Source organism: Halichondria panicea, chromosome 16 (assembly GCF_963675165.1).
Source record: "Halichondria panicea chromosome 16, odHalPani1.1, whole genome shotgun sequence".
Lineage (NCBI taxonomy): Eukaryota > Metazoa > Porifera > Demospongiae > Suberitida > Halichondriidae > Halichondria > Halichondria panicea.
The window spans coordinates 2,978,807-2,993,629 of record NC_087392.1 but is presented as its reverse complement, the minus strand read 5'-3'; the positions used below and the strand labels follow the sequence as shown (position 1 = coordinate 2,993,629).

At 41.4% G+C, this 14,823-nt stretch overlaps 1 protein-coding gene across 1 annotated transcript; it reads left to right on the top strand.

Annotated features, from left to right (window-relative positions):
* Positions 1–507: 507 nt before the first annotated feature.
* LOC135350419 (uncharacterized) lies at positions 508–14,634 on the top strand. Its single transcript, XM_064549199.1, has 6 exons — positions 508–708; positions 9,285–9,387; positions 9,449–9,503; positions 9,553–9,617; positions 9,825–11,137; positions 11,251–14,634. The coding sequence occupies exons 1-6, from the start codon at positions 599–601 to the stop codon at positions 14,411–14,413; spliced, it is 4,809 nt and encodes a 1,602-aa protein (XP_064405269.1). The 5' UTR covers positions 508–598; the 3' UTR covers positions 14,414–14,634.
* The last annotated feature ends 189 nt before the right edge of the window (positions 14,635–14,823 follow it).

Sequence of the window (14,823 nt, the reverse complement as noted above, 5' to 3'; positions counted from 1 at the left end):
ATCTGCATAACCTCTATAAACAAGTCACATGTCGAAATGGTGAATGACATCACAGTTTTTTTTTAAGAGGACCACACCTAAGTTCATTAGGCCACAACGTAGTTCTGTTTCTGGCAACACATTATTTTGCAGTGTCATCACTTTATTTTTTATTTTTCAGTTTGTTTAAAAAAGGTTTACAACACAAAAATAACATCTAAAAAACATACAGGTAGAGGTATTTTAGGCTTTTGGCAACCAGAACATTGAACTGAGAATTGTCTCTATATCAAACACCTATACTGTCATTGCACTAGCTTGAGCCATTGTACGTGCTCTGTATCAAAGCAAAAAAGCAAAGTGAGACCACATAATTATTGTGTTAGCATAATAACATCTTTTATGGCAAAATACATAATACTTGTTACTACAATTAAGATACAAACACTAGCTTACTGAATATTGAAGTGTGTTGTACATGTAATTATTGCAACACCCACTCAACCTAAGTGAGTGGGTGTGGTTTGCGCATGCGCATTAGGTGAGAACTACCTCTTGTTGTGGCCTTAGTACTCGATATCTTGTACTGTACTGCATGCCATGCTAGTGTGCTTAATACATGGCTAGCATTGAGGATTTCAGTCACAAGTTCTCCTGGGATGGAGGAGGCAAGGAAGTATTTGTTTGTGGTAGCTTCAATGGCTGGGAGAAGATTTCAATGGCTAAAAGGTAGACACAAGTTAAGTATCATGTAGAAATGTATATCGGTATGAGCATAGTGCTGCTCATCCTACCATTAACCTTAGTTGGGCAGAGCCAAACCCTGGACGCTCACCGTGAGCGTCCAGGGTTTGGCTCCGCCCAACTACCATTAACCCTATGGCAGCGATTTGCTTCCACAAGGTCAATGGTTAGTCTCGCGAGCAGCCGTCGAAGGGGGAAGGACGTCTGGTTGAATCATAGATAAACGAAAGAAAGGGATAGGCAACGCCCAGCACTTCCGTTTGGATGAGGCGAGTTGCTAAAAAGGGGCCAAAAAGGGGTGTGTGCACTCAAAATGTCAGTAAAGATTTTATAGTTTGTAGTATTATAGCAAGCTGTGCTCTTGAGGACACCAGATACACTTAGACATAGGCTATTAATCTAGAGCTGCTTATGCAAAGTGATGAGGAAGTGAGCTCCAAAGGGGGTGTCAGTACTCTCTACAAACCATAACAGGTCTGTTCCCAAGTCCTTCAAATGCCATCTCTTCGATCACACAATACAGATAAAGATACTTGTGTTCCACTTTCTAATACCTAAACTGTGTCTTAGAGCACCTCAAACTAGATTACCATGTACAGTAAGAGTAGACTCGCAAGCCGTCACTGTTGCAGGGGAACAGTAGACTGGTCAAACTCCGTGTAGAGACTCGTGTTGCACAGTCAGCATATCAGATAGATTCTAAGTGGCTGCGGTTTTCGTGACGTCACTATACTGCTGTGCTACGTAGAGTTTTCTAGTGATACGTCACTATCAACGATCTTGCGGTAACCGCATGCAGTTAGTTGCCACAAATATCGTGGCAAACCTTACACGAGTCTCTACACGGAGTTTGACCAGTCTACTGTTCGCCTGCAACAGTGACGGCTTGCGAGTCTACAGTAAGAGCAGGAGAGGTACGCAAACTTTCTGGACTTTGGAGAAACGTTTCATATGGTGCTGCCACTACTTCACTGCATTGAGAGCTGGAAAATATGCTTTGTTCCATGCAGTTAAAAACACACTTTAATTCTGTGAAACATGTATGTTATAAAATTATTTCATATTGGAGATAGAGGTACACAAACTGACAATTTGGTGTTTTTTCACACAAATCAAGCTGAATAAAAGAAAGCTCGGCACTAACATAGCAGCTGTAGCTATCAGTAGTGCTGGGTGTATGTGTGCATGATGCCTGATTGCTTTGAATTTCTCTTTTAGGCCCCCTACGAGAAAAATAAGCAGATATAGTGATCATTGTGTACTTTCTTGAGCGCAACTCGCCTCCAACCAGAGGGTGTGACGTCACACACTGCATTTACCTACATTTATCTAGCATCACGTGGGGTGTTGCCTATCCCTTTCTTTCGTTTATCTATGGTCGAACCCACCGTTTTTCCGTGATACTCAGGAATGTGACATGTGTATGAATATCATTATTATTGTTGTCAAACAGTTACTAATAATTGATTAATGTCAAGTATTGTCAGAACACGTCATATTAAATATTGAACAAAGTATTAGTTAGACTAGGTGTACTAGGTTTCTTAGTAGTATTGAGAACCCCAGGAGTGTTGTTGCTGAGGCATGACTGCGCCTCGGTCAATTAGTGGTCGTGCAGAAGCCACACACTCCGCCCCGCTTCAACATCCACCTACAAGCGTCTTGCCACCCTCCTGGCCGCAAAATGGGACCAACCCTATACCTCCACAATGAATTGGCTGAGATGCCACCTCTCGTTCTCACTCTTAAGATCTTCAATCCCAGCCATCAGAGGAGCTCGTTCAACTACAGGCAAGGCCTCAAAAGCAACTTCCCTCCCAATCGATTTAGTGATCAGTGAGTCACTGATAACAGGCCCTTGAACATTGAACTAACTAGCATAATTATTACACAGTACATTGAACTAACCTGTACGGTGGCCCTGAGTGCTACTCCAGTTGGTAGTTGGCAGTTGGCAGTTGGCAGTTGGCAGTTGGCAGTTGGTAGTTGGTAGTTCGCAGTTGGGAGTTGGCAGTTGGTAGTTGGTAGTTCGCAGTTGGCAGTTGGTAGTTGGTAGTTCGCAGTTGGGAGTTGGCAGTTGGTAGTTCGTGACCTTTAAACTTTGCAGTTAGCATGTACATGTAGATCTTTGCACTGCCTCTAATCTTTTAACCATAACTTTAAATAGCCTCAATATAATCTAAAAGTGCCATGCAAAACCTGTTTCTATAATTCCCCCCTCCCTGCTGGGATCTGGTACATGAGGATTAGACTTGAAATGATCTCCCTACCTAGATGTGTACATATAAAATTAATATTGCCGTCTTAGGCCAGCTAGATATCGGTCCCAGTATCATAATTTAAAAGCAGGCTATTGCAAAGTTTAAAGGCTACGAACTGCCAACTGCCAACTGCCAACTACCAACTCCCAACTGCCAACTACCAACTCCCAACTCCCAACTACCAACTACCAACTCCCAACTCCCAACTGCCAACTGCCAACTCCCAACTGCCAACTACGTGTTTGAACTATCAAGTAGCAACTGCAAACTACCAACTACGCATTTGAACTATCAAGTAGCAACTGCGAACTACCAACTACACGTTTGAACTATCAAGTATGAACTACCAACTAGAGTAGCGCTCAGGGCCACCGTAAACCTGCCTTATACTGAGTGTGTGTATTATGCATTTTTTGAAAAATGTCCAATGTCCTGTCCAAAGTGGTGTACAACCTGATGAAAGATGGAGGATATGATGGGCATTATACCAATCATTCGTTGAGAGTGTCTTCGGCAACTAGACTATTTGATGCTCAAGTCGATGAACTGATTATGAGCAGAACAGGCCACTCGAGCACGGACGGGGTTAGAGCTTACAAACGAATCTCAAACAAGCTACCTATGATGTTCTAAATTGTAAGACTGTGTCTACAGTTGAGGAGCAAGAACCGAAGTCTAAGCGTGTGTCTCAAGCAACAAGATTCCCAAGAGAACTTTATGCCTACCATATCTATTACTGGTGGAACTAATATTACTATTAACATCAAGCAGTAGTTTATTATATTTTCTACTTTTTAAAAATGATACTTGATTGGTGATAATAATTATTATTACAGCTCTAAAATGGGCATTTTAATGAGATTCATGCGCCAACTACCTGCAGGTCTCTTAGCTGATATAACTACATCATTAAGGGTGGCCACATCAAAGCATGAAATGCAAATTTTTTAAAGCACAGTATTTTAAATAGTCTGCAAAGAGTATTATTCTCTACAAGAAGGACTACAGAACGCATAGTTCCCTCAAGAGCTGCTCCCAGACAAACACGTTTCTAGGTACCATCTATCTACCATTCAACATTCTCTTTCACAAAATCTTTCACTTACAGCAAGCTTTTGATTGGGTTTGAGCTCCTTATAACCTAGCTTTGTGGCAGCAACACTGTCACGAATAGCAGCAGCTGACTTTTTTGTGCAGAGTAATCTAGCTTCTAGGCTTCTGCTAGCTGCTTATCTTTATAGCGCAGACTTCCTTTCTACCGATTACGTAAAACCACACTCTTTAATTATTAGAAATCTGGCAATCTGATTGATGCGACAGCATTCCGAAACAGGGCCATGGAAAAGCAGCTGGTTCGATCAGACGTCCTTCCCCCTTCGACGGCTGCTCGCGAGACTAGTCGATGGTAAGAAATTCGCACAATGACATACATACATGTACTTAATGAGTATTAATCACTCATTAAGCCATTGTATGAGTGTGTACTAGCCTCGATTCAAGGCCGATTAAAATACGGCCTGGTACCTATTGCAGGGGTGATAGTGCGCATGCGCTTCAAATTACCCAGAATATGGGTAATCGTACCACGAACGTAAAACCTTAGTAAATTATCCGGAAATTAGTCCGTTTACTAAGAATATGTTCCGTAATACTTTATCTCAAAGACTGAGTTCTGTGAAGCTGTGGCTTATGCCGTCTATTGCGTTGGTCTAGAAGGCTTGAACACTAGTTTTAAGACAGAAGAGGCTCTCATCTACGTCTAGGATGGTCCTATAGCCGGGTTGTCTTTGCAAGTGGCAGTTTGAGGCACCATACACTTCCCATAGCCTGTACAGATCCAAGGTAAGACATCCTGACCATACAACCGTCATAGAGGTAGATGAGAACCTCTTCTGGCTTCAGACTAGTGTGAAAGCCTTCTGGAACAACGCAATAGAGAGCTAAGCTGATGAAGGAAGAAAAAGGGGATTCCCCAGATTCTGGTGAATAAACTAACGCATGCGCACTATCACCCCTGCAATAGGTACCAGGCCGTATTTTAATCGGCCTGGAATCGAGGCTAAGTGTGTACAATCGCATATCTGGATGGCAGTCTTGTCTCTCCCTTGGTACAGTTAAACTTAATTCGTGAGCCACTGGAATAAACTGAAACTCCAGTTGAAATGCAGTAGTCATTTTATAGATCGAATAGACACTTACTGTCTACTGAAAGCTCTCAGAAGGCTGTTTTTCTTGGCTCTGACAGCCATTTAAAATATTTTGTGAGTGTTTCTTGGCCTGGAAAGAAAACAATGCTTCGAGCTGCCCTCCAGTATGGTAAGTTAAGGTTACGGTCAACCGTTTGCTCATTAATTATTCATGAGCTAGATCTAGTGATCTTAGAATGAGCTGAAAGTCCAGCTGAAACGCAGTAGTCATTTCATGGCTCGAATAGACATTTTTACTATAAAGCTTAGGTACAGTCTACTGTAGCTTCACTATATGCAGGGCGGGTCGAAGAGATATTTCGAAAAAAGGCTACTAAAAGCTCACAAGAGGCTGTTTTCCTTGGCTCTGACCACCATTTTAAGTGGAGTTAGTCTACATAATTATTATTATTTTGTGAGAGTTTGTTGGCCTGGAAAGAAAAAAACTCTTCGACCCGCCCTCCAGAATGATAAGAAGCATCATATAAGAGCAAGAACACAGAGCTAGAAGTGTTTTTGGAAGTTTAAAATGACTACATTGTTGTACTAGTTTTGTGTTGTTTCTAGTAACTTGATGACCGCTCAGAGCTTCTACTGGAAAATGTTTTGAAGACTGATACGTACTTGTCATACACCAATATATTTATCATGTGTATTTTTATCATGGCATTTATTGGGGCGAGCGAAGCGAGTTAGTGCAATTTTGTCTGTGTGTGTCGTGGACCGGCACGATATTTGTTTTTTGTACTCGTGACCCTTTACCAACTTTTACGTGAAAGCTGCGCATGGGCACAAGAGCTAGCTACACTCAGACAAAGGCTCAGACAAGACACAGACTCTTGAGGCTACAAGCACACCTACAGCAGGTCAGAGCAGCTCAGATGGGGACCTTCTGAGCCTAAGGTCACACAGGCACGCCTGCAGGAGGTCACAGCAGCTTACTTGCCATGTTTCACTTCCAAGTCTTGTGTTTTTGTGATAATAAACCTGCTAGCTCAACAGAACAAAACAGAGATCGAGACCAGTCACTACGACAGGTCAGAGCAGCTCAGGTGGAGACTTCTGAAGTTGCACATGCACCTTTAGACAATACAGCACTCTGGCAGGTCAGACCAGCTCAGATGGAAACTTCTGAGGCCACACTGGCACGCTTACAACAGGTCAGAGTAACTTACTTACCCGGCAAGGATTGTTCACAGTATACTATCTTGTAATTTGGTTCCAGCAAGAAGTGATAATATCTCCTTGCTCCTAACCTTGCTCCTCATGTTAGTTTGTATAGCCAGCTCTTTCATGCTGAACTTTCACTCATACATATGTTTCACCTTGAATCTTGATGTTACACCACAGTCAAAGACCACAACAACTCTACACTACTCAGAATAATTGTCACGGGTATACAGCTGGCACAGGGAAGTCGTATCTAATCCACTGCATCAGACTACTCGGTTTTTATTCACTGTTACACAATCACTGTTACTAATTTCATTTCATTCGATAAATAAACTTAAATTACCACATCATGCACTGTACAACAAACACAAATTGCTCGCTCGCCCCAAACATGCTCTGCATGCTCCTAGTAGTTTCACAAAAATCATTATAATGAATATTCATGAGCAAACTGTTTACCGCAACCTTAACAGCTAGAAGCATTTTTGGAAGTTTTGGAAGTTTATTTTGACTACACTGTACTAGTTTGTTGTTTTTAGTAACTTAATAATCGCTCAGAGCTTCCATTGGAAGATACTGTATAGCGCGAAATGTTCGAGGGGCTTCATTTTCGCGGATTTCATGGGTTAGCAATCTTACACGAAAATTAAGTCCACAAAAATTTTTCTTTAATTAGAATTATCTGCTATAACGTGCAAAGATTTAAAGGCGTGGCTTCCGGTAAGCAGTTATTCCGCGAACATGTGCAACGAAACGCTTTTAGAGACCATTCCATGAAATATAAGTGCCTCGAAAATTTCTTTCGCACTATACAGTATTTTGAAGATTGATACTTGTCATACAGAATAATACACCGATTTGATTATAGTCACTTCAATCATGCATTTTATAAAAAAAATCATCAATATGAATTTTCATGAGCAAACGGTTTTTACCGTAGCCTCTTTTCCAGGCCGTTCGGTTTTTTCTATTGTAACGCTAGGGGCCTGGTGTCCGTTGAACATGAACTGCAGAATTCAGAATCTGAATAATGGTACTACCTCCGTAAAGTGCAATGTTCATCGCCACAAGTTCGGTAAATTAGTGTGCGTTCCCCTCAATCGTTGACCTACGTTTGTTCATCACTGTCTTCATCATCGTTCAGCACTCGGTCGTACACCAAAGTAGTATCAACTGGTCCTGCCCCTTACTTTTATATCTGGGGTGCCATGTCAAGTTTCACCACTCCCTTAGTAAACTAGATCTACTGACAGTGGAACCTCCATAAACATTGGGGAACAGCCTTTTTGGCCGTTATAGACAAGTGGTCTTTGTTGAGAGGTTTCGATTGCCAATCAAATATATGCTCTGAGTCAATTTCTGCTTCGCAAATGAATCTTGGAGCTTTGCTAACTGCTTCTGTAGCTCATACAAGCTTTGAAAAGGCTGTAGGGTATGGGGTGCCATTTGTGTCAAAATCCAAAAAGAGACGATGTTATAAAATGGAGTCGACGTCATAAAGGTCGATGTTTTAAAAAGAGTCGACGTCATAAAGGTCGATGTTTACAAGAGTCGACCTCATAAAGGTCGATATTTTGCCGTTTGTGTCATGAGTCAATCTTATGATGAAGTCGATGTTATAAAGAGTCGATGTTATGAAAGAGTCTATGTTTACCATAACATTAGAGTAGGCCTATTCTGTGTTTTGTAGTAAGTCGACCTTTACTAATACGATTTAATTTCAATTTAATGTAAACTGGAGAGTCGAGTCCCAGTGTAGGGCCGGTTAGGAGGAGTGGGGCTGCACAGGGCAGGCTGACCTTAGTTCATTAGTAGTCACTCATTGGGTTTCTCCAGTATATTCTGTGCAGCACCCCTCGCGGCCAGCTCCCTAGGCGCTAAGCTCCGGCAAATTTACCGTTAAAATGAAATTTAGTAAAGGTCGACTTACTATAAAACACAGAATAGGCCTACTCTAATGTTATGTAAACATCGACTTTTTCATAACATCGACTCTAGTAAGCTGTATGAATTCCTACGAACTGTTTAGCTGAAAAAGCTACAGTGAATTGATTATCGTATAGCGCCAAATTTGAGAAAAAATTGTGTTTACAATACCGGAAGTAAACAATGCCTGATTCCAAATTTTGAGGAGCATAATTTTCGAGGTTCAAGGTCAATTCGCGTAAAACGGCGGCACTACAGTAGAACCTCGATTATCCATCCTCCATTATTTGAAACCTCGATTATCCGTTATATCTGCAAAATGGCGTGTCCCTTAATGCACAGCGCAATTAGCAGCTGTTTCCATGGACACAGGCATGTTTATCTCCATGGACACAGGCATGTTTATCGCATGCGCTTCTACAGTGGCCCCCAGGTGCACTAAATTTGTACTGCTGTTTATCAATTAAGTGGGTTGATCAAGGCATGGTTTATCCATTCGATTCCAGTCATTCAGTTATCCGGCATGCCTCTGGAACCAAGCCGAAGGTGTCTGGATAATCGAGGTTCTACTGTATATGGTAGCAGATTAGGTGGTGTCGTACCTAATCTGAGGCAAAAGGCATTCTCGCACCCGGTGCTTTCTTAATGTGTCATATGTCATTGGAGCAATGGTGTATAGATTTGCTTAGGTGGTTATCAAGGGCTTTTCTCAATACAAATAGACGTGTTGAATCTAACTTTGTAGCAGATCCATTCGCATCCCTTGCTTTTGGTCATTGCCAGTCATCAAATAGCTATTTCAGCTAGTATTCTTCATCCTCTGTATGTTCGAACTATATTGTAGATTTACATGTATATAATTTAACCATTATATACATCCACATCTTATATTATTACAAGCAGATGTGCATGTTTTAATTTGGTGGCGCTAATAATCACTGTCTCTATCTACATGTATTGTTATAATAATCCAATCAAGTCCAACAATTGAATGAAGTATTTGTATCACTTACAGTTGTTCCAAGTTGGGTGTGTTTACCGCCACTGTACCTCTATCTGAAGGGAGACACGAGTACAAGTTTGTGGTAGATGGAGAATGGATGCTTGATGTCAATCAGGTATCTTACTCAATTGCTGTATGGCCTCACCTCCTTATTGTGATCATGTGATTCACTACAGGAGCGATCGACTAATGACAGTGGAGCTCTTAACAATGTGTGCTGGATACCTGAAGGTATGTATAAGTTGTAATTTGCTCTCCTCCTATATGCTTTGTTCCACAGTGTCTAGTGCAGTGTCTAGTGCAATGTCTCAAGATAGTCATGCCTCTTCCGAGGACATCCACTTTGTACGTTCTTGTGGAAACGTAATCATAATAATTATTGTAATATTATAGGCAATAATCTGCCACTTAAAATTGCAAATTGAGAATATCCCAACGTATACGTGTACGTAGACAATGTACATGTATGGATGTAGTGTGACATACAAAAACTAATTTTGCGCATCCAACACAAAGGTGTGATTGTATATGCTTCCTTCATTGTTTGTACAGATGACCATTGATACAAAAGACCCACAGGAACAGGATTCAGAGAAAGAAAAACCACTATTAAAAAAGAAAAACACAGCAAAAGTGTTTGTTGGATCTATACCGAAGTTTGTGACTGATAATCAGCTAATGAATCATTTTTCGTCATTCAAAGCGAATATAGTCGGGTTTGATATAATCAAAGACAAAGAGAGCGGAAAGTCAAAAGGATTTGGCTTTATTACTTTCTCGGATCGAAGCTCGGCTGAGGCGGCTATCAAACAAATGGCTAAAACTCTCCTGCTGAACAAGTATTCAATTAAAGTAAATTTGGCCAGACAGCCCAGCAATAGCGAGAAATCAACCCCACATATTCATGTGCCAGCCACTCCCCCATACAACACCAAACAGCAGTTTACTGTGAAGCTTACATGTCTTCCTCGAAGCCTAACTAACGAACAATTGGTTGAACGTCTTAGAATATTTGGTGAACTGCCTCAACCGCCCAAAATCTTTGACGTAAAGAATCGATATGCATTGGCACAATACAGCACCCTTATGGCTGCAGAGAAAGCTGTACATGGTCTTGATAAGAAGGTACTAGATGGTTGCACCATAAATGTATCACTGAAGGGAGGTCAATTCATCAAGCCCTCTGTACCTCAAGCCCCCACGCCTTCTTTCGCTCTTGGCAGTCAGCGGACAGTCTCATTAGACCATGTGGACTCTCTTGTTTCTGCTGAAGAACTAAAAACAATGGTTGGGGTATCAGGGGTTAAAGTCGAGCGGCTGACGTCACCTCCTTCGAGAGTTATGCTGTATCTCCCCAGTAATGAAGATGCACACAATGTTGTAAAGCGACTGAATGGAATGTCTCGTTATGGTAAAGCCATCCAGGCCAATGTAATCACCTCAGGAAGAACAGTGAATAAAGAAGTAAAGATTCCATTTGATCATCAACACAGTGTGCCTACTCTAGCAGCGAATACACCATACCTTCAAGAGATCATACCTCCTTCCTCAATGTCGTTTCCCCCACCATCAGTGACGGTGCCTACTTCCCTGCAATCTTCTAGAATCACACACCCACACCCTCCAGGATCAGAATCCAGTCTCACACTCTCCCCAGCTGACTGGAATCGTCTGATGATTGCTGGACCTTCAGGTCGAATGCTTTATCAGGATGTTATTGAGCCGTACAAGACCAACCCAGGTATACACATCAGGGAGGACATGATTAGTCGAACCATATTCTTCACTGGATCGCCCGAAGCCATAGCCAGTGCTTACAGTAGAGTGACTGGCGAGGTGTACCGGGAGCTCACCATACAGGACAGGTGGGTAGCAATGTATTTAATAAGTGCAATTAAAGAGTGATTATTAATATTTACTAGAAGTAAGTATATACACACTGTTCATAATTAATTATGTGATACCACTCATCCTACAGGAACAAAAAGACTTCTCTGGTTGTTCTCAGACAAGACCTACCAGGCATGCTCCAGCAGAAGTACAATGTAAGGCTAACGGGCTATGATGAGTCGTCTGCTTTCATTGGACTTGTGGGCGACAACAGAAATCTTCAATTTGCTAGGCAGGAACTGGAATCAGCCCTGGGTGATATCGAAACTTTGGAATTGAATATCAGTCTTGCACAACCGCTTCTTAGATCAGCTAAAGAGAGATTCTGTATTGAAAATCTACAAGTGTGTATTTTCTCTCATGATACAAGACCTAGTGTTGTCCTATACTCCCTGTCCAAATCTAGTACTGAGATCGCTAGTTTTGCCCTTAAACAAGGATTGTTCACTGAGAACATTACCAATATATCAAGCGAGGTATGCGATGAACTCATCTCAACATTGAACGCACCATTCGTGGACATAGAACAAAAGGAATCCAATGTTTTAGTTAAGAGTTACTTGCAACAGGAATGTGCAAGTGTATGTACTGCCCTAAGGGAACGAATGGAAACAGCTACCTCTCAGAAAATCCCTGTTCAATGCTCTCCTGAGGAAACTGCATACCTTATCTACCTACACAAGACAGACCACAAAGCACGAGAACAATTATCCTCTCTTTCTGCAGAGTTTGTTGTAAGAAAAAGCACAGTATTCCTTAAAGGAAATCCCCAAGCTATTCAAACAGGACAGGCACTGATCAGGGGCGATTTTCTCTCTCAAGTCTCCACTCGCCGCTTTGTCTATCAAAACAGAAGATTTGTATCGCAAATTAAAGATGTGGTTTTGAAGCCTGTGTCAGATGAAGTGATATGGATAATACAGGAGCAAAAAGCCCCTGCTCGTAAACAACGGTCACGATCTGAAGAAGATGAAACAGAGATTAGCGTGATCGTCTGTAGCAAGCATCGCGAGGTGTTTCAGACTGTGTGCTCGTGTTTAGAGCAAGTTGAAAGTTCTCATAGGAAACTAACTCTACGCAAGGGAGCAGCAAGGTCGATCAGGCTTAATGAGATCAAATCTGAGCTTGAGATGAGTTATCGTGTTAGAATCATCAACCGTGATGATTTTTTGATGATCCATGGTCTCACAAAGAATGAAGTTTGTGATTGTGCAGCTGAGATACTAGACAAAGTTGACAGCTGTCATGAGATAACCAAATTCATTCCCCTCACCACCCACCAACAGCTCTTTATAAGACACAAGCAAGACTTCGAAGAACTTAAGGAAGATTGTAATGAACTGCGTATCGTAAGATCAAAGAGTGAGTCTGAACCATTCTCAATTCTCATCAGGGGTCCAATTAAGAGTGTGGAGCCAGTGTACGAAAAATTGGTAGGAATCAGAAACAGTATCACCACTGGCAAATTCGAAGTTAACTATGAGAGCAAATACTACCATATGTGGAAAAGACGGTGGGATCAAATCAAGAAAGACAAGGAAAGAACTTGTAACATTGTCATAGACATTATTAGTAAGGAAGCCAGACAACAATCAATTCCGAAGGATGAAGTAACTACAACCACTATCTATGTTGTGGGTGAGGAATCTGAAGTCTTTCAAATTGGAGAAGAGATCTCGCAAACAGCCACTATCACAAAAACTATTCCGCTCACGCCTATTGCAGCCAACACCCTCAGAAAAGATAAAAAAGAATTTCTGTGGCCATTAGCCGTGTACTTCTATATAAAATGTCAATCTACCATCTTTGAGGCTGAGTTAACTGCTCCTGAGGACTGCAGTGAAGAACTAGACACAGCTGAGGAGGAAATACAGAAGTTCCTTGGAGAGTGCACCATGACCAGCAAGATCCTTACCAGCAATAATGAGGTTGTTGGTCTAGTACTGAACTCACACTTTAAGTACACTACGTACCTTTCGCATGCTAACAGCATTGCTCGGAATTGTAGAATCAAAGTTTACCCCCTCAAGAAGCCTCAGAGTGGCCTAAAGCTGAGTGGCACTCCAGCAGCCATTCTTGTTGCTGAACAACCACTGATAACGCAAGTGATTCAACCAATCGAATCGAGTGTCGGACAAGAGCAGCTAACAGTCAAACCCATGTTTCGATCGGTGTTTTCAACCTCCAACTTTTTGCAGTTTACATATAAACTTCAAGAGGAGTTATGTGTGGTGTGTACGTACCCAAGATCAACTAGGCCTGATCAGCCTAACCCTCCTGCTACTCTTGCACCCAAAATATGTGACCCTTCATCTGGCCAGCAGGAAGTGTGTGTAACCCTGCGTGGACCTAGGGACTCTCTGGAGGCTGCCAAAACCAAACTTAAAAAGAAACTAGACAGCTATATGCAGACAGAGGACATTAACATTAGGTTTGCCTTATCTCATCAATTTTCCAGCAAGCTTGAGAATGTTGCTCTCAAGCACCAAGTTGGTTTCAGTGTCACTGAGAGCCAGGTTGGGTCTAAAAAACAGAGTTTGGTAACCCTGGAGGGTATCAATAGTGATGTGCAAGTTGTGGTGAAGACAGTACAGCAACTCATCATCGACCATCAACTGGAACGTGCTGACGCAGAGATCTCCACTCCACCTGAATGGCAAGACCAAAATCTAACCACAGAGGTGTTCCCAGTGTCACCGAAAACTCCCGAATGGACCAGGGTGGAGCAAAAATTTCAAGCTACGCTGTCTACTAGTCGTATTGTATCTATTTCAAGGATCCAAAATACCTGGTTGTGGGAAGCCTATTGTGCCCACAAGAAGAGGTTGCATCTGAAGAACAATGGAAATGTCAATGAAAAAGAGCTTTTTCATGGTACCCGCAGCAACGATCCTAAACTCATTTATGAAGGAGAGAATGGGTTCGACATGAGGTACAGTAACCAGGGAATGTGGGGAACAGCCAATTACTTCGCAGTCAATGCAAGCTATTCTAACAACTATTCCTACACTACATACGATGGTTGTAAAGAAATTTTTTTCGTCAAAGTTCTCACTGGAGATAGCTACAGATGTGTTTCAAATGGGAGCCTTCGTAAGCCGCCTCAAAAACCACGTGGATCTGCGGGTGGAAAAGTACACTTTACTAATATGGATTACGACTCTGTGACTGGTGACACAAACGGATCTCAAGTGTTCATGACATATGATAACGACAAGGCTTATCCAGCTTATCTGATCAAATACCAGTAACTAATTGCAGATTATATATAATATGTAGAATCTGGCATTTATTCTGAATGTGTATATAATTATACTATAAAATTACGATTGATTTTGTGATGTGAAGTTATTATTTTATTATTACAGGATTAGCGAGGTTCTACTGTATGTACACGTCATATAATTTATGTATAAAGTATTATGACTGCTCATAATTATATGTAATGACAGTATAATTATTCACTAACGTATTAATATTAATGTATATAGACAGATCGAGCTGTGCAGAATATAACTGCATGGTGATTCTTTGATTAATAAATAATTATAAGTAAATAAAATAATAAGTTTATTGTGCTGAATAATTTATAAGCGTTTAGTATAATTATATATATATGTACATGTATCGGTACCATGGGTATTTTTGTATGGTGGAAATT

Bases quoted from the DNA above. Each gene is read 5' to 3' on its own strand.
- LOC135350419 (XM_064549199.1), top strand. From the start codon at position 599: ATGGCTAGCATTGAGGATTTCAGTCACAAGTTCTCCTGGGATGGAGGA. The intron at 9,388-9,448 runs GTATCTTACTCA...GATTCACTACAG, and splicing joins GGATGCTTGATGTCAATCAG to GAGCGATCGACTAATGACAG. The intron at 9,618-9,824 runs GTACGTTCTTGT...TTGTTTGTACAG, and splicing joins CTTCCGAGGACATCCACTTT to ATGACCATTGATACAAAAGA.